Source organism: Procambarus clarkii, chromosome 29 (assembly GCF_040958095.1).
Source record: "Procambarus clarkii isolate CNS0578487 chromosome 29, FALCON_Pclarkii_2.0, whole genome shotgun sequence".
Classification (NCBI taxonomy): domain Eukaryota; kingdom Metazoa; phylum Arthropoda; class Malacostraca; order Decapoda; family Cambaridae; genus Procambarus; species Procambarus clarkii.
The window spans coordinates 15,191,170-15,216,169 of record NC_091178.1 but is presented as its reverse complement, the minus strand read 5'-3'; the positions used below and the strand labels follow the sequence as shown (position 1 = coordinate 15,216,169).

General features: G+C 43.1%; 1 protein-coding gene across 1 annotated transcript in view; it reads right to left on the bottom strand.

Annotated features, from left to right (window-relative positions):
• Positions 1 to 25,000, bottom strand: part of amon (prohormone processing protease amontillado) — a 252,356-nt gene that overhangs the window by 5,683 nt on the left and 221,673 nt on the right. The window contains exons 4-14 of the mRNA XM_045753517.2: positions 24,249 to 24,357; positions 22,948 to 22,985; positions 21,744 to 21,820; positions 17,049 to 17,137; positions 16,052 to 16,227; positions 10,283 to 10,495; positions 7,978 to 8,078; positions 6,681 to 6,914; positions 5,563 to 5,727; positions 1,680 to 1,797; positions 29 to 186 (exon numbers count right to left, since the gene is read on the bottom strand). Coding sequence (XP_045609473.2) covers positions 29 to 186; positions 1,680 to 1,797; positions 5,563 to 5,727; positions 6,681 to 6,914; positions 7,978 to 8,078; positions 10,283 to 10,495; positions 16,052 to 16,227; positions 17,049 to 17,137; positions 21,744 to 21,820; positions 22,948 to 22,985; positions 24,249 to 24,357 — 1,478 coding nt within the window. The remainder of the gene's footprint in view (positions 1 to 28; positions 187 to 1,679; positions 1,798 to 5,562; positions 5,728 to 6,680; positions 6,915 to 7,977; positions 8,079 to 10,282; positions 10,496 to 16,051; positions 16,228 to 17,048; positions 17,138 to 21,743; positions 21,821 to 22,947; positions 22,986 to 24,248; positions 24,358 to 25,000) is intronic.

Here is a 25,000-nt window from a genome sequence, read left to right as displayed (position 1 = left end):
GTATTATAATTAAATCTATAATATCTACATTTTCTTTTTGTCTTCGTGAGCCTTCTTGACTATAGCTAATTTTGAATGTGGGTCCTTGACTGGAAGATGGTCGTATGGTGCCTCTCGTGTCCCATGAAGCATTAGTGTCCACTCTTTGATCCACCCTTCCTCAGGTCCTAAACTGTTAATCCGAGCCTGCAAGCACATAAACACCAGCAATTAGTTCATTGTCAACATGTGTAACTAATGTAAAGCGAATAATATTTAATTTGAATCTTACATATAACTAACTGGTACATAAACCGAGCACTAAATATAATGAAATGCCATTTTCCGGGTGAGCTCCAGTGGTTTCCCCGAAGTTATCTCGCTGAGATGGCTCCCAACTACTAGATCGCATGAGCCGTGGTGTTCAGTGTGGCCTACCAGGGACTAGAAGCAGAACCTGGGGCCCCTCACAGAGGTGCAGGAGCAGCTGATATACTGTAAGTTCACCATGAAAGGCATCGAGAAAGTCTGCACGCCAATACAGTGTACTTCTGGGTTCAACAGAGACTGGAACCTTACAATCCGCTGAATGAACTCCCCCAACAATGTAAATAAACGAGTGAACCTCTCAGAAGAAGCAGGAGGTCGTTTGCCTCACTCCTCCCACTCATTTGGGTAGGGGAGACCAGGGCTGATGCTCTTTAGTGGCTAGAGCAATCAGTTCTGGAGCAGGTATACACACAAAACACCCCCAACTGACACCTAGAAAGGATGGGACTGGAATCTGGAAGACACAGGGGCTTACCCAGAAATTGGAGTTTCATTACATTCAATTCTGAGTTTCTGGAGAGAGCTCCTTCTGGATCCCTGAAGTTAACTACCAATGGAGTAAAAAAACAGGGATGGGAAGGAACTGAAGGCAGTCACAATCTCACGAGACAGAAGGCTGAGAGACACGACCAAAAGAAACATAAAGATGATGAGACTGGGAACATTAACCAAGTACTGGCCCACCAGTACCCTGGTTGACCACCAAAACCCCTGTGCCTGAATATCAGCCCAGGACATATTAGCAAAAAAGCCAAAGCTGAAACCAAGGCTGAGCCGGCGACCAAGGAACCAGAAGTACCACCTCCTAGTAGGATTCCAACTTGCAAGGACTTGGAGCAACAGCTGGACCTGGGTAAATAGGTACATAAACCCTCTACCATGACCAGTCCAGCTGAAAGGCATCCACTGTAAGGGCCTCACGATTGGGGAATGGAGCCGTGTAATGAGGAAGGTGCTGATTCCAAGCCGACACAGAGATATCACTTGAGATCACACTTCGTAGAGACTTTTGGCTACGAATGAGATGAGCCATTTTGTGCACTTTTGTAGTGATTAGTACATTAATTTGTACTGTTGTAGTGATTAGAACATCAGGGTGCCCAGACGTCTTGCAAAGTCACAAAAAGGAAGCAGTGTCTGTGGTCCATTCTGTGGAGACAGGAAGGATCTGGGACAGACCATCCATGAGACCTGGGCACTCCCCAAATGTGAAAAATATGGAGAACCAAACCCCTAGAAACCAATTGAACAGCTACTTGCAGTGTCCAGCCCCTAAGGGCAATGAACTGGTGCTTTTCTTTTATGTTTTCTTCAGCTATTCATGAGTGAACTTTATATAAAAACATTTTATTTATGTCCCAGGTACTCACTTCCAACTTCCAAGTACCCCGGGGGTTTTCAGCCCATGTGTGAGTTGTCATGAATGGCCATTTGGTGAAACCATCTCGGCCATCATCATCATTGGGACGCTTACTAAGAATCATTGATCTGTAAGAAGTGAGCAATACATTAGACAGCAAGCTTGAATAGTAAATATATGCAGAACAACTAATACTGTATTCTGTACAGTGCATAAATCAATAATCATGTTTTGGAGGGATGATATGAAATTTCTTTATAATGTAATAAGCATGTCATACTTTTACAAAAAAATTATGTAGTATTTTAAATAAATTTGGATGTTTGAAAATATATACTGCATACAGCTATGATATATTGAATTGTACAAAAACCAGCGTTGAATGTGATGAAATGGCAGTTTCTTGTAGGGTACTTGGTGGCTCCCTGTTTCTTGTAACCTGGATAGCACCATTCAAATCCAATCACACCAGGTGAGTCATTGTAAACTCTAACAGAGACCCACTCTATAGAGGTGCAGGGAGTTGAGCATACTAGATCACTCGGACCAAGAAAAGGCCTCCAAAAAAGTACTGTAGAATGAAACAAAACAGAGAGACGTTCGGTAAACACAACATAGAAAATGAGACCCTGAAACAATCCACCTGATCATTAGGCAGTGAATCCGCTAGAAGCGGCTGCCCACCAGATGGCCGCGCACCCAGCCACTTGATCTACCCGGCCATCTTGCCAATTATTCATCAGGAAGATGAAAACTGAAGCCCCGGAAGGAGAAGGGAGGATCCAGGGAGCCACCAAGGACCCACCAGAAGGAGGCATTTTATTCCATTCAATGCATAGTTTTCTGAGAAGGCTTCTTGTGGTGGCTCCCTGTTGCTATCTTACCACGGAGAAGAAAACATAAGGGGGAACTCACCGGAGGCAGAGGAGAGCAGATGCCAGTAACCTCCAAAGAAGAGGGAATCAGTAACAGGTCACTCTACCGAAAGCCACAGAAGCCCGGCACGGATCTGGAACATTGATAAAGTACTGAGAAACTAGCACTGTTGGACTGCCAAACCTCTTGAGCATGAATATCAGCCCAAGATATGTTAGAGAACACTGCAAGCAGAACTCAAATTTGCAAACATCAGAGGCCCGAGGGTAAACCTCAGGCTGGCTAAATTGGATGACACTGTGGACAACCTCAGATAAACAGGCCCTGGAAAAAGGACTAGGAATACAGGGTCCACAAAGTGACCCCCATGCACCACTAGTGGTGCAGAGGGAATGATGAATGGCCATAACCAGACCCAATAAATGATGCACACACACCTGGTTGAACCAACCAGGCATCAACCACCAACCCAGTGGGTATTTTTGTTGTGTTAACGTCTATCTGACATCCACTGATGACAGTTGAAGTTAAAACAGAAGCTACACTGCAAAAAGAGAGCATGAAGCTCCTAAAGTCAACAAATGGAAGTTATGGGACAACAAAAATAAAGACAAAGAAGAGCCATGGACTGAAGGGGTGACAGCAAAACAAGAAAACAAAAGAAAAACGAAAATCCCCTCACCAGAGACCAAGAAGGCTTTGAGAATTAAAAAAAACTCACAAGACATGGTGTGTGAAACTATGCCAATGAAAAGTCAATACCGAACACCAACATAACAAAAAGAGCCAACACCATCCAAGACTCCAGGAACCCGGAAAGGAGCAGGAGGAAGACAGCAAAGCCACACACAGTAGCATGCACAAACAACTAGAGTCCAGTGGAAGGTAAACCGAGGAACAGGCAGAGCCTCACTGGACTGTGTTAGCCCCCACTCTGCCCCATCCAATACGGCAATGCTAGGTCGAGAAGAGAGAGAAGGAGAGAAGAATATTAACCAAGACCCTCCCACCAAGCAGTGTGGAGAGAACAAACAAAATATAGATTCAGGAACTGAAGCAGAAGAGAACTGCATGAGAGAAGGAATATATCCCAATGAAAGCACAATGAAAGTGAAGTGGCGGAAGTCTCATTTGGTTCTGTCCCAGGTTCAGACTGGCTGGGTCCTGTTTGGGACTTTCGGACCGCTTCCATGTCTCTTCCTTCAGAGGTGTTGCTGCAGCTGCAGGCCCACCTTTAACTGTTTCTGGTGGTGGTGGTGGGGGGGGGGGGGAGGGGGTCCCCAGGTCACTCGGCAGTTGCTTGGGCAGTTGTGCGGGAGTTTGAACTTCGCCATGCTGGTTTACCCTTTGGGTTGGGTTTGGCTTTGGAGTCTGTTCTGGTTCCTTCGGGATGCCCCCTCCGGCTCTCTCTCGCAATTACTGGGTTCAGCCTCCGGAGGCCTTGCGTCAGATGCTGCGTCGTCGGCTTTCCCTACGAGTTTTTTGGGGTTGAGTGCCTTGGCGCCTACCCGAGCCCTCGCTCGATGTATTCATAGACACGTTATCACTCGGCTGGAGCTTTGTGATCAGTGCTCACTCGACTGGCCAAGGGTGGTGGGGTCTGTCCTTCCATCAGGCTCACAGCACGGTGCGGGAGTTTGTGCCTTTGTGGTGGTCTGGCTGTCTCGCTTCGAAGGGTTCGGGTCGCTCGAGGTTCGACCATCCGGCTCCATTCGGACTGTTCTCTGGTGGTTCATTGCCTGAACCGCAGGGGTTCCCTTCGGTCCTTGCCTCTTTGGGGCTGGTCGCTTCGAGTGGCTCGTCTGCTGGTTTTTTGGGGGTTTGGCTCTCAGTACGGTTTATATCCTGGGAGTGTCCAACGTCCTAGCGGATGGCCTGTCTCAGTTCATTCCCCTATCCCCGGTATGGACGGTCGATGCCGACTCCTTCAGTTTGCTCTGCCGGACATACTGGCTCCCGGAGGTGGACCTCTTCGTGTCAGCATGGTCTCGGTGCCCTTTCCCGACTGCGGAGCCTTTGCAGTGGACGCCTTTCGGCACACACATCAGTTGTGGAACTCTGCTCCACTTAGGTGTGAGAGAATGGTCACTCAGGTTTTCCAAAGATGACTTAAAGTGTCAAATTTGCAGAGCAACTGCAGTGCACAAAGTTGGAAAATCTACTTAATAACAATAATACTTTATAATAATAATAATAATAATAATAATAGTAATATTTTATTTAAAAAAAATACATACAGTACATATATAGGATACAAGAATAGTACAGTATAGGATTCCTAAGTAAGCAAGGTACAATGCCAAAGCAACTTATAAACAGAGCATTTTAGGCATAATGTGAAAAAAGGTGAATACAGAAGGTCAATGGGGAGTAATTTAAGACTAAATGGGATCAGAAACATCAATATACCTGAGGGCCACTAACACACTAGTGCCTTGACAGGGACAGGAAGCTGGGAGCTTGTCAAAGGTCCCCCAGTTTCTCCTGATGATTTTTTTTCTAGCTGGATTTAAAAAATTAACAGAGTTTTGGAACTTGTGGTCGGTCTCAAGCCCATTGTTGACGTGACGATGTGTATTGAATTTTGTAACTAGCTTCTTAAGACTTTATTGTCTTAAGATATTTAGTTTACAGTCTTATCAACACTGGCTCGTTTGCGATTCATAATTGGGGATCCCGGGTGAGACAGAAATTGTTGGGCATGTTTCCTTTCACTTAATGCCTTTGTTCACTAAGCAGTAAATAGGGACCCTGGAGTCAGTCAACTGTTGTGGGGTTGCATCCTAGGGAAGGTCAGTAGTACGACCTTGGGGGTCATCAATATAAGCTCATAGTATATAACAAACAAATTATTGTGTTACCTCCTATTGTGCCCTTTACAATTAGGACCATTCATGGTCCTAATTGTAAAAGGCAGGTCCTATCTGTAAAATTAATAAATAAACTTTATCCTAAAATATATTACAAATATGTGGTTGGGATAAGAATGAAATGCTGATTTATATACAGAAACTCACTTTGTTCCCATAGGAGAGACAAGGAAGAGCTCGGTATCTCCACGCCTGGTTGCATTGAGGGTAATGACGGCTTGAACATGCTCAAGGAAATTCAATTCAGTGTCTGTGCCTGCACATGCATCCGTTTCCATTTCCAGCACAACTGACTTATTGACAGATATCATTCTGCGAAGGAACAAAATAATAATATTTATAATGAGAAAATCCGTAGGAGCCGTTATGAGGGTTTGAACCTATGCTGTGGGTAGTCCCACGTGCACACGCCCTAGTCTACTAGGCCACGACCCTGACCATGTCATGGTGTAGTTGACAAGGGCGTGTGTGTGGGAACACCCACTGCATAGGTTCGAACCCTCATCATGGCCAATATTAAATGCCAATGTTTAGGTAAAACACCAGGATTCATTCATGGTTCAATAAGTGTTTATTATAAATACACATTTTTATATGTGTATTATAATAATATATTTCATGGCTAATGTAAGCCCAAGTTAAATAAGTATGTAAGGAAAGCATGAGTCTGATACATTAAGTGAAAATTATTAACCTATAAGCTAGAATATTCACATTACAGTAATTTTTATTTGGAAATTACACTTCAGTAATCATCTGAGTTATCACTGATACTCTGACCTGTATATTAAATATAATATGCAATATGAGATGCAAGATCAGTCTTGTAACTAATTTGAAAAGATCTTTTGTTAAGAAGGGTCTGCTCTTAAATTCTACTGGATACATGTATCTTTATTTGTTTATTATTATTATAATTGATAATAAACAAGAACATAAGTGATTAAATTGTGTGAAAATTTGTTACCCTTAAGATCAGAATTTCTTGTCTGATCTTACTACTGGTACTGAATGTGTGCCTTTGTACTGAAATGTGCATGCTTATAATGCATGTTAGGGTGTGAGTGTAGAAACAGAATATATTGTACTGCATAATTATGAAAGTTTAATCAAAATGGTGCCCCAGACAGATGACAGGGCAGATATGCTAATAACTTAATTAACACTTAAAGTGGTGTGCATGAGTTTTTAGAAAAAGGTTCTGTTATATTTCAGCTGAAAGCATAAAAAAAGCAAACATTACAAGTTTCAGAAAGAGGACTAACTTGGGTATGCGGTAGATGCCAGCCTGGCAGTGATAGCGAGGAGGGACGGTAACCCAGTCTCGGGCCAGAGCCACCATGGCACCGGCATCCAACACTCCAAACCCAAATAGATGGTTATATTCGAGACCAACCCCATTCATATGCCAGGAGAATCTGCGCTTAGCATCATACAGCGAGTTGCGTTTACTGGTGAGGACTGTCAGGTGCTGGATGTCTCGCCACGTCAAGTTGGGGCTTGGGAAAGAAAAATAATTGTGATAATTTCAGTTAAAAAGCTAACTAGCAACGCTTATTTTCAACCACATAGTTATTTACTCAGAAAACCGACGGCTTGTCAAATGTCCCCCCATTTGCCCTAATGATTTTTTCCAGCTGGATTTTAAGGTGGTTGATTAACTGGTTTATCAGGGAGGTCCATTATGGATTCAGTTTGATTCTATGCATGGGCATATTGAACTTTTTCTGCCCTGTAATAGGTGTTGATGGGTGTAGTGGTAGCTGTGAATGGTTTTATGTATGATACATTCTGTTTGTTCCAGTACCATGCACTCCCCCCTGTCTGGATGGACATGCCAGCATGTTGGGCAAAAATGACATTTTCCCTTCCTAAGTAAATTTAGGCATTTTCTAAGATGATGGTGACTGCAATCAATTTCCTTTCTATTTCTGTATTTGTATAGCCTGATATTGGCATAAGTTCACCTTTTTGGATGTATTGAGTCAATGTTTACACTTTCCTGGTCTTGTAATTCTTGTATTGCTTCAATTTCGACAGCTTCGGATCCTATGCTAATACTGTAATGTTTTTCCTACCCACTCTGCCTGGTTTGTTGGCAGGTTTTAAATGAAAGTCGTTTTACGGTCATGTGGCATGACATCTAAGAGAACTTTTAAGAAGTTCCAGTCACGCAAATCATCATTGCATACCTGAAATTAATAACCATCCCACAGTCCTTTATTACTATCACTTAATTGAAGACAAGAAAAGTGAAACATGCTTTACATTCATAACAAGTAATTCATTTCAACACTTCAGATAATTTCCTATTAAGGTACATCAAACAAATTGTAACTTCATTGTGCCACCAATTGAGTGATGAATACAAAATGCTGTACTTCTTGCATTTACAAAAATTATTTAAACAATACTGTGAAAGATGTCTCACAAAATATGGTAAAATATTATCTTAAAGACAATGATGGAGCTCACAACCTTCAAAGGATTTTAATAAACAGGTAGTTTCTCAGAAATTTAATTTCTATGGTTTTTCAATAAATTACAATAATAATTACTTACTTAGCTTCCAGAGCAAGAGCAAAGACTCCTGCAGCTTCTGGTGCAGCTGCAGAAGTACCAGAATGAGTTTTCGTGCACTTGCCATACAGATCCGTGGTAGCCTAAGAAGGAAAGGCAATATACCATCAAGTTTATATTTAATTATTTACTAGGTTAGGGGATAATCTAAATTCAAAATGCTGTACCAAAGTGTAGGTAGCAAAAATGACCATGCAATATTAGAAACAGATTATGTGGTAAACTATGATATCTAATTGTGTTTCATTGAGCAGTAAGAGAATAAAAGTAGCCTTTTAGAGGTCTCTGGGACATCTCTCTATCCCATGTATATAATGACCTCAAAAAATCTGCAACATAATAAAACAGAAGCCTCAGAAATTCAACAAGATCTTCAAAAATAACTCATTTAATGCAAGGGTTGCGCTCCTGGAAACTAAGCCTGGACCACTATCAGGTGGCGGTCATGTATATTTTGATAATTGCTCATTTTTTCCTCATTTTAGTTTCTATTTTTCAAGCAATATCTTATGACCTGTCAAACCATTCCGTTTGGTTTCCTCAGTTTTGGGCAGATCTCTGATCCCTGTGCTATATCTTCATGAAAAACAGCCGATGGTAAAAGGACCTACATTATCCTTACTTCTAGGAGAGCTTTCTGGGAAGGCTTCTCCGATGACTCCCTGTGGGTCTACATATATAATGTGCAGTATTACCAGTTATTTATTAGTCATAAAAATCCTACCGGAGGCCAAAACCTGGTTCCCGCACAGAGGTACAAGTAGTAAGGGATGCTAGATTACCCTAACAAAGAAAATGAGTCATAAGATAGATAATGAAAAACAACACAAATAACACAAAGGCTAATATGAATACTCTGACACTTAGGAACACGTTCGTTATATCATTCAGACGTCTGTCATCCTCTATTACTCATCATCCCCCCCCCTTGTTGCCAAGTGGCAGCCCCAGGAACTCTTGATCCAACATGGGGTCACCCCATCAGTTATTAACTTGGTGCAACACTGCTCACATCTGTTTTTAATGTCCTCTTAGCCTTTCAGGTCCCAGTTTTCCAGATAAGTGTTGGCCATCCTTTGAACTGTGCCCTGCTCTGTCTTGTATGTGTTCCAGTTTTTAGTGTTAACTTTAGTGTTTGCTTCAAATAAATACAAACTCCCATGGTGTGTTTATTTGCCTCACTTATTGTGTGGCTTTAAGTTCAGGGGTGTTCTTTATTCGTTGGTGTTCCTTATTCGTTGTTGTTGCCCCTGCCTTCCCTGGAGGGTTCAGGTGTCTATCCCTGAGAGGTCAGCCTCCTGTTGAGGGGGCCTCCTACCCTACTAAATAGAACAAGGATATTTGACTTCTCTCCATGGTTTTATGGAGAGGGCAGTTGGGGTTCTATTTGTTTATGGTGTGTAATTACCTAAATGTAGTTACAGGACAGCTATACTCATGGTGTCCCGTCTTCCCAGTACTCTTTGTTATATAATGCTTTGAAAGTACTGACGGTTTTGGCTGCCACTTCCTTCTCACTTAATTTGTTCCAACCATCTACCATTCTGTTTTCAAAAGTGAATTTTCTTATATTTTTTCAGTAGCTTTGTTTAGTTAGATTAAATCTATTTCTTGCTCTTAAAGTACCAGGTCTCAGGAATTATTCCCTATCAAGTTTTCAATTTTCTCCCATTCCACATTCTATAACATGGCATTTATTCACATTAAATTCCATTTGCCAAATGGTGCTCCATACACTTATTTTGTCCAGGTCTTCTTGAAGGGCATGACAATCATCTGTTGTTTATTTGTTTATAATTCAATGTTGGTGCACAGCTGATAAAATATTCCTTCTTACTAGACTGTAGTCATGTACTTAAGTTGGCATGCAGAATATAGCTATAGTGGCTTGACAACTTGATTTTGATATTTACTTGCTTAACGTAGAGTGCAAAAGCAATTAATAGTTGCAGGGAGTGAAGTGAGCAATTGGACAACTATATAATGGAAGATTCCGAATAAGTGGAGGATATGTAGTATAGGAATATTCAGGAAAAATGAGCGGATGCTGATGTCGGAGTTTCAAGAAACAATGGAAGGAATGAAAATTTTACGGGTGCTAATAAATAATCAATAAATGAATAATGAATAAATCTGTAACATTGAACAAATGTTGACATTGTTATGTCAAATTTGTCTGTGACATTGATGTCTGTAACATTTGTCTGTAACTAACAAATGTCTGTAACATTGTTAGCAGTGTATAGGACAGGTATAAAGTATAAAATAATCACAAGTGGAGACTAACCACACCAGTGCTGGGATCCTTGGCACCATTGCTGAAGGTCGAGGCCAGCGTGGAGGAGCAGGACTCGTCGTAATGAGCGTTTGAACCATCATTGATGGCAGAGTTGATGGAGATGGTCCACATGGAGGCTGCATAACCATCACAGTTGCAGTCATCATCCTCGCCACCGTCCCCGCTAGCCCACACATAGATGTTGCCTAACCCATTACGACCCTGCAACAGATGACCGAGGTAAATCATCATAATATAAATGGATATGTGAATAGATACAGATAGCTATGATGATGATAATAATATTAAAAAATAGCGTTGAATGTAATGAAAATTTTCTGGATGAGCCCCGGAGGCTCCCTAAAGCTATCAAACTGACACGTGTCATATTAGTTTGGTGCTTTTAGTCCTCGGAGCTCTAGTGCCTACCAGGGGCCACGAGCCAGAACCTGGCCCCCTCAGAGAGGCACAGGGAGCAATGACCATATAAGCACTCTACATTTAGATTTTGTCATGTCTGCCATTGACCGGGGAAGGCACCAAGAAAGGAAGGTATAATACAATACAATACAATTTTATTTAGGTAAGGTACATACATACAATAAATATTTACAAGGATTGTTTGACTTATAGGTAGAGCTAGTACATACAATGCCTAAAGCCACTATTACGCAAAGCGTTTCGGGCATGATAAACTTAAATGACAAGCTTAATACTAATTGAGCATAATGAGTAGAATGAAAACAAGAAATGAAAACATAGATGAAAAAGCAGCACAAATACAATTATGTCGACAAACAGCGCTCTTTAAAGAAAAAAACAGACATTGGTTGACAATAGAAGGGTAAGGTAGGTTACAGGGAATTTATTAGGTATAGCTTCGCTTTTAACTTAAACTGGTTGAGAGAGGTACAGTCTTTAACATGGTTGGGAAGGTCATTCCACATTCTGGGCCCCTTGATTTGTAGAGCATTTCTAGTTTGATTAAGTCGTACTCTAGGAATATCAAAACTGTATTTATTTCTGGTGTGATGCTCATGGGTTCTGATACAACCTTCTATGAAGCTTTTGAGATCAGGATTGGCATTATAGTTTAGCGTTTTATATATGTATAATACACATGAGAGAATGTGCAGTGACTTAATGTCTAACATATTCAGAGATTTAAGTAGGGGTACCGAGTGATGTCTGGGGCCAGAATTGGATATTGTCCTAATAGCAGCTTTGTGTTGAGTAATTAGAGGATGTAAGTGATTTTGGGTAGTAGAGCCCCAAGCACAAATACCATAGTTGAGATATGGATAGATAAGGGAGTAATAGAGAGTCACCAGGGCAGGGCGTGATACATAATATCTGATCTTAGAAAGAATGCCCACAGTTTTTGAAACTTTTTTTGATATGTTTAGAATGTGTCCCTGGAAATTAAGCTTGTGGTCAATGAGAATGCCAAGGAATTTGCCATCTAATTTGTTACAAATTTGGGTATTGTTTATTTTGAGATTTATTTGATTAGAGACTTTATTGCCAAACAGAATATAAAAGGTTTTGTCACCTTTGTTAAGGGTGAGTTTGTCACCTTTGTTAAGGGTGAGTTTGTTGGCAGTTAGCCACAGATGGACTTTATTTAGCTCAGTATTTACTGTGGTATTTAGAGCAAGGGGATCAGGACTGGAGTAAATGAAGGTTGTGTCGTCAGCAAATAGAATTGGTTTGAGGTGTTGGGAGGCATTTGGAAGGTCATTAATGTAGATGAGAAAGAGGAGAGGGCCAAGTATGCTGCCCTGGGGAACACCAATGTTGATGGGTAGGGTGGGAGAAATTGTATTATTCACAGAAACATATTGGAGCCTGTCAGTAAGGTAGGATTTGAGGTATTGTAGGGAGTGTCCTCTGACTCCATAATGATGTAATTTAAGAAGAAGGTTTTGGTGGTTGACAGTGTCAAAAGCTTTACGCAGGTCCACAAACAACCCAACAGGGAACTCATTTTTATCAAGAGCTGTATGAATTGAGTTAAGCATACTAATAAGTGCATCGTTAGTGCTTTTTTTGGGTCTGAAGCCATATTGGCAAGGGCTAAGTATATTGAGTTTGGCTAGATATGAGTAAAGCTGCTTATAGATTAGTTTTTCAAAAATTTTTGACAAGTTTGGCAGGATAGATATAGGTCTGTAGTTGTTAACATCTGTGAGATTACCACATTTGTGGACAGGCGTTACTCTCGCTTTTTTTAGAATATCTGGGAAGGTTTGGAGTTCAAGTGACTTGTTGAAGAGCAAAGCAATAGCAGGGGCTAAAGATCTGGAGGCTTTTTTGTAAATTAAAGTTGGTATCTCCTCAAGGGCACCAGACTTGGTTTTAGGGGAAAGGATTATCTCATTGACGTCAGTGGAATTAATAGGCTTTAGGTACAGAGACTGTGGATAGTTACCTGAAAGATAGTCATTAATGTCTGTACTGGAAGATGGAATATCATTTGCAAGGGATGAACCAATGGAAGAGAAGAACCTATTGAACTCAATAGCAGAATCAGAGGCTGAAAGCTGACCATCGTTATTAGACAGGAGAGTCGGTTTGTTATTTAAAGACTTCTTTGATCCCAATATTTGAGAAATTGTTCTCCAAGTTTGTTTAATGTTGCTCTTTATTTGGGTAAATTTATCTTCGTAGTATTTAGTTTTGGCTCGTCTAATTATCTTAGACAGCAATAATGAGTAATTCTTTGAGAATTCTTTGGAGACAATTCCTAACCTATACTTCTTCTCAAGCTTCTCTTCTTCTCTATACTTCTTCTTCTTCTCAGGTGAACCAATACAAACCTCTAACTGGTTAAAATTGCAACCTACATCTGAACTCTCTCCAAAAAGAAAACAATGAAACTAGTACATCGTAATTCAACTAGCGTCACCCCTCCCCAGACAGGGGGGGGAGGGAGACAGGAAGCCGACGGCTTGTCAAAGGTCCTCTCTCCTTCCCCCCCCCCCTATTTGCACTTTTTTACAACTATATTTTAAAATTTAACAGTCTTGGCATTTACGGCTTCTGCGGGTAGGCGATTCCATGGGTTTATAACCCTGTGGGTGAAAAAATATCTATTCGCAGTCCTGGATTGTGGCTTGTTGAACCTCAATCCCCTGCTCCTTGTTTGTTTTAGAGCTGTCCCTTTGAACAAACTGTTTGGATCAACATCCCTCAAACTGTTCAGTGTTTTAAAGGTTTCGATGTGATCCGCCCTGTTATGACTGGTTTGCAGTACTGTTGGCCCTGTGGCCTTCAATTGTTGCTGGTAGAGAGTTGACTTAGTTCTGGAAAGATATTGGTCGCCCGATGTTGTACTTTTTCCAAAGCATCTGTGTCCTTCAGAAGATGAGGTCTCCATGCTTTGATACAATAATCCAAGTAGATTATCTCTGGTGCGGGGCGGGTGCGGCCCCCCCACCAGAGATTACCGCTAAATATTTACTACTAGGTAAACAGACACATCTGTTGTAAAGAAACATGCCGCAAAATACTCGGGAATCGAACATTAAACCAAATCAGTTGTGAGTAGACTGTGGTAGTGGTACCACAGTCATCTCACAATGTATCTGTGGTAGTGACCACCGCGCTAGCAAGATAAAATGATTTGAAATAGCAAATTAATCTTCCTGGGACAAGGACAATCTCAGAGATTGAATTTGCTTTCATTTTATGCAAATACACTGGTAAGGGTCGTCAGTTTGGCCACATATGTCGAAATAGCTTTACATATTGACAAGGAATCATGTAAAAGTGGATTTATGAATCATAATTCCATAATTTAATTTTAACCTAACCAAACGTATTGTTATTAAATTTCATGTCCAATCTATTTATCCAAATGCAGGCGATGAGTCACAATAACGTGGCTGAAGTATGTGGACCAGACCACACACTAGAAGGTGAAGGGATGACGACGTTTCGGTCCGTCCTGGACCATTCTCAAGTCGATTGGGGGGGTCCGGCCGCTGGCCTGCGGTGGGGGTGCAGCGCCGGTCCCCAAGTGTCCCGCTGTCCGCAGCTAATACTTTGCCCAGTCTAGGTGCTAGTAAGCCCTACTTGTAGTCACACCCCCTTCTCCTTATCCATTAGGTCTTTTACGGCCTCTTGGCCGGGTACATTACGTGTTATGTGGTCTCTCACTTATTAGTTATTCTTTGTGTCCTGCCTGTTATATCCTAGTGTTATATAATTACTACACATTTGCACTCGGCCTTAATTCTAGTACCAGTTAACCTTTAGGTTTCTGCAGAATTAGTTTCCATGTCACTATAGGCTAAGGTCTCATACTTACTACGGGTGTACCTTTTAAGTTAAATCTAGTCCTTGGAATTGTTACTGTTAATTCTTACTTTATATATTTACTTTATATATTTACTTTATATATTTTAATATAAACGTTATATATTCCTTAAATTATATTTGAAACTTTGTATATTTACATGTTCAATATTAAGTTTTATATAATATCAACTTTGTTAAGTCTATAATATAAACCGTGTTTAATATAAACTTTATATAATTACTTACTTTATGTGAACTTTATATATTTACATGTTCTGCAGAATTTAATCTTCAATAAACTGTAACGCCCCATACTGCCAGTATCTTTCTCCCCCTGGTCAGAAAATGGTCACTGCTTGCATCACAAGCGGGGATGTTTCTGGCGGGGGAGAAAGAAACAATTGCGCAGCGCGTCCCGCGGCGTTGCGCGGGCAGTTTGGGGCCGTATAAATACGGGCGAACAACGGGGCTCCGCCTCACTCCGCCTGCCCTCGCCGCTGCCCTCGCAAAACCCCACCCTCCCCCCCTTTTTGCAAGCGGCTGCTTTTGTACCCCCGTCATGCTTTGCACAGTTGTCCCGATTGTCTCCCCACTGCATGTGGGAAGGGGGGTGCAGCGCCGGTCCCCAAGTGTCCCGCTGTCCGCAGCTAATACTTTGCCCAGTCTAGGTGCTAGTAAGCCCTACTTGTAGTCACACCCCCTTCTCCTTATCCATTAGGTCTTTTACGGCCTCTTGGCCGGGTACATTACGTGTTATGTGGTCTCTCACTTATTAGTTATTCTTTGTGTCCTGCCTGTTATATCCTAGTGTTATATAATTACTACACATTTGCACTCGGCCTTAATTCTAGTACCAGTTAACCTTTAGGTTTCTGCAGAATTAGTTTCCATGTCACTATAGGCTAAGGTCTCATACTTACTACGGGTGTACCTTTTAAGTTAAATCTAGTCCTTGGAATTGTTACTGTTAATTCTTACTTTATATATTTACTTTATATATTTACTTTATATATTTTAATATAAACGTTATATATTCCTTAAATTATATTTGAAACTTTGTATATTTACATGTTCAATATTAAGTTTTATATAATATCAACTTTGTTAAGTCTATAATATAAACCGTGTTTAATATAAACTTTATATAATTACTTACTTTATGTGAACTTTATATATTTACATGTTCTGCAGAATTTAATCTTCAATAAACTGTAACGCCCCATACTGCCAGTATCTTTCTCCCCCTGGTCAGAAAGACGACGTTTCGGTCCGTCCTGGACCATTCTCAAGTCGATTTCGTACAAGATCAATGAGTACATTCTCAATCGACTTGAGAATGGTCCAGGACAGACCGAAACGTCGTCGTCCCTTCACCTTGTAGTGTGTGGTCTGGTCAGCATATTTATCCAATTTACTCTAATCTCTCCTCTCCAAAGTTGACCAGATCTCACCTGACTCCTCACTGGCGTCACTCACCTCATTGACACCCCTGACGATGGCCTTCATGGTGGCGTTCCGAGGTCCATCTACCGTCTTGCCATCGTCAGTAGGTCCCCATGAGGCCGAGTAGATGTGGATGAGGTTGGGTTCTCGTCCCATGCTGTTTGCTTCAATTAGGTCCGTCATGTATGGCTGGTCCAACATTCGGATACCTGGAAGATGGAACACGTACAATGAGTATGTTCAGATACCTGGAAGGTGGAACACGTACAATGAGTACGTTCAGATACCTGGAAGATGGAACACGTACAATGAGTACGTTCAGATACGTTCAGAAGAGAAAAAGTAGGAGGTGGCATAATTGAAGTACAGAATACAGTTACAGTTCATGTAACTAGCTACAACTAGCATTATTTATATTTTCATACCATTAAATACTTTGCAACTGATTTACCATCACATTGTACAAAGTTGTACTTGCTATCAGCATAAATTAAATTAGTTCTATCCACAATCGACTTGAGAATGGTCCAGGACGGACTGAAACGTCGTCGTCCCTTCACTTTCTAGTGTGGGGTCTGGTCAACTTAGTTCTATCCACTATCAACGTCTACTATAATATCGTTTTTGCTAACAAAATTTATTACTTTGTATATTCTTTCCAACTAAAAAATATCTTCACGTTACTGTATAGTGTATCTTTTCTTAATTTAATCAAATTATAATTTCCACTTCGTCGTCATCTTATTAAATCTCACAAAATCGTCTTTTGCATATTAAAGTGAAAAAAATATATGTACTCAATAAAATGAATACTTAAACATACATCAAACTAAATATGAAAAGACATACAGTACTGTAGTTAGAAATAAATAGTTACAGTGGGGAGTTTAGAAGCACATTATGTACCTTTGGCACTATGTACTCTTCAAAGGGTTGGGAAGAATAAAAGCAGAACTGGAGCTTACCCTATTACGGGCTATTCATGCCCGTGCCACCTCATGGGTAGCTTAATCTTTATCAATCAGCTTACCTGCGACCAGGGAGTTGTAGGCGACGCCTACTCCACACACACCATTGTCCCGGGCGGCCGACACCTCCCCAGCACACCTCGTCCCATGGCTGAAAATTAACGCGGATTAATGATGCTCTTTATAACATGATAAATATATAATGACCTATTTACCAATAATATCACGCTCTCTCTTTCAAATATTACCGTTTTCTGTAGCCGAATGCAATAATGTATTCAATTTGAGAACTCATTGGGATTTACAAATACTCAAACCAAACAAACTGGGGCTAAATTTGTAAAATAATAATTATGTAGAAGCAATGTGGCAGTTTTGTTGAGCCCGTCCTCACAGCAAATCCATTACCATGAGAAACTTTTTCTGAAAGAAGTTGTGAAAACTGAATGCTGTGAAAGACACCTCAATCCACATTTTTTTGGCTAGATTCACATAGAATTCGAACGACAGGACAGTTAAATTCAATTTATCCTCAAACAAACGCTAAGTGCTCGCTAATCCAGCCACTAAACCCCTAATTACGACAGAGAAACCCTTTTACATAGACTAATCAACCCGTCCTCACACCAGGGCCTAGATTCACGAAGCAGTTACGCAAGCACTTACGAACGTGTACATCTTTCCTCAATCTTTGATGGCTTTGGTTACTTTTATTAAACAGTTTACAAGCATGAAAACTTCCCAACTGGGCGGCAGCTTTACAGTCAAGCGTCTGCTGCACCTACCTAGGAGTGAGAGGCAAAGCTCTAGAACTGTCTCGCGTATCTCTAATTGAATACACACAGTACACACGCCCACACACAGGCAGGTACAGGCAAACAATCAATATAGAGCCTGATTCAGGCGTCTGATCACAACAGGCAATAGTGTGGTTAGCGTGTTGCGGGTCAGTGGGGCGCCGCCCTCACCACATCACCAAGAATAAGTGAACTTAGCGCGGGAAAAATCTCCTGTAAGCGGCTGAGCCCGGAGATGACCTATAATTTTCTCCACAGTAATCTTCTTGCATGACTTGGAGAAGGTGGTGCTGCCCCCTTCAGCGGTGGTGTACACACTGCCCTTTGCTCCCAGCCCCTCCCAACTCCACGATCTAATCGGACGTACGGGCGGCTGAATATTACAGCCTGGACTCGACATGTCTAAAAGCCGATAAGCTCCAGTATTTGATGGCGAACCAATACACGTTAACAGCCTCGGAAACTGTACGAGCGGGAGTCGTCGCCTTTCAGTCCCACCCTCACTATCTCCCTCCCGCGGCGCGTCTCACTTGTAATATTTGATTGTGATTATTAGGTCGCTTTGTTTATCCTAACATTGCTCGTATCTATTGCTCTGTAACGCGACGCGCGGGTTTAGCAGTGGTTGACTTGTTGTAAGATGATTTGGAGAGAATTAAATGTAGGCTTAATAGACATACAGCAGTGAATGGGTACCTGGTTGTTCAACGATTTGGCGAGTCGTATTCCGGGGGGGAATTAGGATTAAGGATCTGCCCGGAACGCTATGGGTGCTTGTGGCTGTACAAGAATGTAAGAACTCTTGTATATTTTTTATTTATATATACAAGCCTCATGGTGGAATGGCATATAACCAGTATCCCCTGGGTGTTACAAGTAGCTATCTGTGTCCCCTGGGTGTTACAAGTAGCTATCTGTGTCCCACGGGTGTCACAAGTAACTATCTGTGTCCCATGGGTGTTACAAGTAGCTGTCTGTGTCCCATGGGTGTTACAAGTAGCTATCTGTGTCCCATGGGTGTTACAAGTAGCTATCTGTGTCCCATGGGTGTTTCAAGTAGCTATCTGTGTCCCATGGGTGTTACAAGTAGCTATCTGTGTCCCATGGGTGTTACAAGTAGCTATCTGTGTCCCATGGGTGTTACAAGTAGCTATCTGTGTCCCATGGGTGTTACAAGTAGCTATCTGTGTCCCATGGGTGTTACAAGTAGCTATCTGTGTCCCATGGGTGTTACAAGTAGCTATCTGTGTCCCATGGGTGTTACAAGTAGCTATCTGTGTCCCATGGGTGTTACAAGTAACTATCTGTGTCCCGTGGGTGTTACAAGTAGCTATCTGTGTCCCATGGGTGTTACAAGTAGCTATCTGTGTCCCATGGGTGTTACAAGTAGCTATCTGTGTCCATTGGGTGTTACAAGTAACTATCTGTGTCCCATGGGTGTTACAAGTAGCTATCTGTGTCCCGTGGGTGTTACAAGTAGCTATCTGTGTCCCATGGGTGTTACAAGTAACTATCTGTGTCCCATGGGTGTTACAAGTAGCTATCTGTGTCCCATGGGTGTTACAAGTAGCTATCTGTGTCCCATGGGTGTTACAAGTAGCTATCTGTGTCCCATGGGTGTTACAAGTAGCTATCTGTGTCACATGGGTGTTACAAGTAACTATCTGTGTCCCGTGGGTGTTACAAGTAGCTATCTGTGTCCCATGGGTGTTACAAGTAGCTATCTGTGTCCCGTGGGTGTTACAAGTAACTGTGTCTCCTGGGTGTTACAAGTAACTATCTGTGTCCCACGGGTGTTACAAGTAACTATCTGTGTCCCACGGGTGTTACAAGTAACTATCTGTGTCCCGTGGGTGTTACAAGTAACTGTGTCTCCTGGGTGTTACAAGTAACTATCTGTGTCCCGTGGGTGTTACAAGTAACTGTGTCTCCTGGGTGTTACAAGTAACTATCTGTGTCCCATGGGTGTTACAAGTAACTGTGTCTCCTGGGTGTTACAAGTAGCTATCTGTGTCCCGTGGGTGTTACGCGCAGTGTAGACACTGTGTTAAGTCAGTTGTTTAAATCATGTCATAGAACATTTATATACAACATTTACCCAGTAGCAGATATATCAGATGCACACTAGGCGAGGTGTGTCGAATGTGCATATTCCTCTCTTACTTCACCCAGGTATTACAACTCTTAAATAGTTCGATAATGAAGAAAACACCAGATTGAAAATCTGTTTCTTCCTCGCATGTCCAGACTTCCTTTATGGGACGGCAACATGAATGGCGCCTTCGTTTTTACCTGGATCCTCTTCATGTCATTGATGAGAGACTGGAAACTCTTCATCAAAGGATGCATATAATTGAGAGGTGTTGAGAGGGGGAAGAGAACCAGGAAGAGAACCAGGAAGAGAACCAGGAAGAGAACCAGGAAGAGGAGGCGTTCTCTTCCTCCCTACTTATTTCTACCCATCTGAGAGCGATTCACCGGCCCAATCCTTCATACACAAATGGCTAGGGACAGTTTTATCTAGTATGGGATTTATCTGCGTGAAATGCACCTCACGTCGCTGGAAGACAGAAGAAGCTCGGGGAGACATGATCACCACATACAAAATTCTCAGGGGAATTGACAGGGGTAGACATATCAGAAGAGTGGAAAACAGAAGAGTAAGGGGAGACATGATAACCACCTACAAAATTCTCAGGGGAATTGACAGGGTGGACAAAGACAAACTCTTCAGCACGGGTGGGACACGAACAAGGGGACACAGGTGGAAACTTAGTACCCAGATGAGCCACAGAGACGTTAGAAAGAATTTTTTCAGTGTCAGAGTAGTTAATAAATGGAATGCACTAGGAAGTGATGTGGTGGAGGCTGACTCCATACACAGTTTCGAATGTAGATATGATAGAGCCCAGTAGGCTCAGGAATCTGTACACCAGTAGATTGACGGTCGAGAGGCGGGACCAAAGAGCGAAAGCTCAACCCTTGCAAGCACAGCTAGGCGAGTATATATGCTGAAACACATGTGAAGAACCTCTCACACACTCACAGCTCCCCGACATGAGAGAGATCCAGCTTAGCTTAGCTGCCAACACCCACCCATCGTATTAGCAAGGCGGACAGTCCGCCTGCAGTCATAACTCTCACTCTATTTCCCATTTCTAAACTTCCCTTCACCTGTGGCTCTCCATCCTCTTTACTCACCCCCCCCCAAAAAAAAAACCGCCTGTAGGCAGCCTTCATCTCTTCACTCCCACACACCATCACTCCCCACCCTTCACCTTCCCCTTCATCACACTCTGTTACCGCTCCACCTTCCGCCTTCGTCATCCCCTCCTCTCCCCTCACCACCATTCTCACACCTGTTAAAAGAACAATGCGAAAAAAAAGAAATCTGGGAGGCGTAAGGGGCCCTCGTGTACAAGTTGGAGCGAGAGAGACCTGGACCTTTTCTCACAAGTTTGCCGGAGTTGAGGAGCAGTTGTGGCGGCCGACCTCGATAGGGTATTGCTTTTTAGTGACGGTGGCCCACTTCACACGAGGATCTAAACGATGGTGCCGTCGACGTCTAGACAACCCACTCGACGGTCTCCCAGGGAAGGCCCCGTCGACGGCTTGACAACTCACACGACCGTCTTCCAGGGAAGGCCCCGTCAACGGCTTGACAACTCACACGACCGTCTCCCAGGGAAGGCCCCGTCAACGGCTTGACAACCCCGTCGACAGATTCTCAGCGACGGTATCCCCCCCCCCCCGCACCATAGACATCCCATACATAAATACCAGTCATCATAATGTTAATATTGGTTCACCTCAGACACGCTTGGAGTGGCGCGGGTTCACCTGCCACAGAAACACAAATATTCTCCTTTTGTACATTACATCTCCCCCCTGAGACAGCTGATTAATGCCGTCATGGCGAAGGTGCCCTGTGATTGGTGGAACGTAGGTGTGGGGACTAACCTGTTAAACCAATCATCGGTGTAGCGAGGGAAGGGGAAGGGGTCGTTACTGCTGAAATCCCAGCTGGCACGAGCGTTCTGGTGGGATGAGAAAGTATTGGAAAATCGATGAGCAGTTTCTTTATGTTCGTATATTATTACCTTTATATACGTTTGTCTTCTGAGCATCATATTTACCACAGTTGTATGAGTTTAATTAGGAGAAGTGTGGTTTAATGTCATTCGGTGAGGATAGTTACCACTCTGGAATCAAATGGGTAGTAGGTGGCTCTGTATCTATCCCCGCCTGTGTGTGTGTGTGTGTGTGTGTGTGTGTGTGTGTGTGTGTGTGTGTGTGTGTGTGTGTGTGTGTGTGTGTGTGTGTGTGGTGTGGTGTCAATGCAGCCTGTCAACCTAAGGTGACAACATTAAGAAACTGTCGTGCTAAAATGCCCGTATGCTAAACTACCAGAGGACCCAAAACAGAAAACGGAACAATCATTATTAGGGCTCTTAATTGAATCAATAAATCATTCTGTGCCATACCTGACCTGCACGATCCGCAGTATATGGTGCCCCATAAGGTCATGATCAAATTCACAACTACCATCAAATCTTTAGAGGAAAATCTTGATGCCATTCGATGGGGATCAAACTGACATCCGTGGACTTCCCAGGGGACACGCCACTAATGCACTATTATGAGCCCCAGGCGTCTCAGCCCCAAGTACCTCCAGGAGGGCGTTGACTGGGCAGTCGACGGAGACCAGTTCGATCCCATCGAATGGCATCAAGATTCTCCTCAAAGAATTTAATGCTACTCGTGAGCTTCATCATGCCCTTACACAACCTCATATAGATCATGCAGCTCGGGCATGATACCGTGATATAGAATGAACACAATATCTTGGTAAATATTCGTTTAGAAATCGAGTTATAGATTTATGGAATAAGTTACCAGGTAAGACAAGAGCCGTGTGATCGCTGGATTGTTTGAAGGGAGGGAGGGTATATGAGTGGGGGAGGGTAGGTATATCAGTGAGGGGAGGAAGGGTATATGAGTGGGGGAGGGAGGATATATGAGTGGGGGGAGGGAGGGTATATGAGAGGGGGAGGGGTGGGTGTAAACAGGGGCCCCCTTGTGTGGATCAAGAGGTATCTGCAGTGTATTGCTGTGTGATGGTAGTACAGCATATATTGGGTCACGCTGGTAGTCTGATACTTACGTAGTTATTGCGCAGGTCTGGGTGCATGTAGTCGATGCCTGCAAGTAGAGGAACAAGGTGAAGCATACATACTGCTAGGAGGGAGGGAGGTAATCATACATACATACTGCTAGGGAGGGAGGGAAGTTAATCATACATACATACTGCTAGGGAGGGAGGGAGGTAATCATACATACATACTGCTAGGGAGGGAGGGAAGTTAATCATACATACATACTGCTAGGGAGGGAGGGAGGTAATCATACATACATACTGCTAGGGAGGGAGGGAAGTAATCATACATACAGTGAGAGGCGGAGAGAGTGCCAGATTGGAAACGAGGGAAGGTTACAATTCCACTTTGATATATTTTTTTCCTTCATTTACTGTCAATCTGCCTGTCTGTCTGTGCTATCAACTTCCTCCCTGCACACCCATGGCAGTGAGGGGGGAGACTGTCTTGGTCCATGCCGCTCTTCTCCCGACCACCATCACTCTCCTCTACATCCATGACTCTCTCTCTCTCATCCAAGAGAGACAAATGACTCTCTTTTGACCATAATCTGTGACCTCTTCTCTCACACTCCTCTTCCAGATGTACACACGTGTTTTCTTGCATCATCAACACAAGAAACATGGCCCTTGAAATTGTGTTTCAAGAGCCACATTAGCTTGACACTTCTGAGGGTTGTAATGGTAGCAGTAACCACTGCGCTCAACCATCAGTGACGCATCCACTAACGAAACCTGTACATCTTTCCTTAGTCATGGCGGTTTAAGTTGTATTTATTTCGAAACGCTGCGAGGTCCTTTTCGACCTGAGGGTTAATAATATTATAGATAACTTCTCAGTGCCTCGGAGCTCACAGATGGAAATCATGAGAAGGGAGCTATCAGGAGAAAGCGCAAACCCACTACGACTATATAGCATTTGAAAGGGGTCAGGATAAGGATTTGGGATTAGACGGGGGAGGGGGAATGGAATGGTGCCCAACCACTTGGACGGTCTGGGGGGGATTGAACACCGACCAGCATGAAGCGAGATCGTCATCGTTGAGAAAAGATGTACAGGTTTCGCGAGTGGACACTAAAGCGCTTGGGCCCCCCCAGAAGAGGGGGTTCAAATATGCAGGCGATAAGTCACAATAACGTGGCTGAAGAATGTTGACCAGACCACACACTAGAAAATGAAGGGGCGACGACGTTTCGGTCCGTCCTGGACCATTCACAATCGACTTGAAAATGGTCCAGGACGGACCAAAACGTGGTCGTCCCTTCACCTTCTAGTGTGTGGTGTGGTAAACAGGGGTTCACATAGTTACCGTCATCCATGATGGCTGTGGTGACGTTGCGGCCGGTGAAGCCCTGGGCCCAGGCCGCCTCCACGTTGAGGTCCAGGCGCGGCTTCCCACCATTCTGGCCGGTGTTTTTCTGTGGGGGTATGAACATGATCAGCGAGGGTCAGAGGTGTGTGGCTAGCCGCTCACGGAGGGGCCCCTCGTCTGCCTCCCCGCTCTCCCTCACTCCTACCCGAGGAAAGGAGACCTTTGTGCGCTGGCAAGAATGGAAACTTTCTAACGTCTTAAAAGGAGCCTACTTCAGTAAGATCCAAAATCTGAGCCGGAATAATGACACCATGGTCACGTCACACAAACACGGAAGGTGCAGGCTACGCACGCACGCACGCACACGCACACACGCACACGCGCACACACACACACACACACACACACACACACACACACACACACACACACACACACACACACACACCATAGTCACCTCTTGTATTCAGCCCTTTTTCCAGACCAGGAATCACCATCCTTTCCCATCATACCGTACAATTTGTGTCCCCTTTCCATTATTACAGGTAATCCCTCATTTTTCCTTTCCCCATGGCCCATCCTATCCCGTCACCCCTCAAGATACCTTCCCTTCCATTTAACCCATTTATGTTGCCACTTTCCCCCTCCTTCAGTCTCTCCTGCCACCTTTCCATCTTCCTCTATTCATCAGGTCCTCTTCTAGCATTCGTGTGCCCAAGCTGTTTCACTGCGCAAGATGGGGAAGCTAC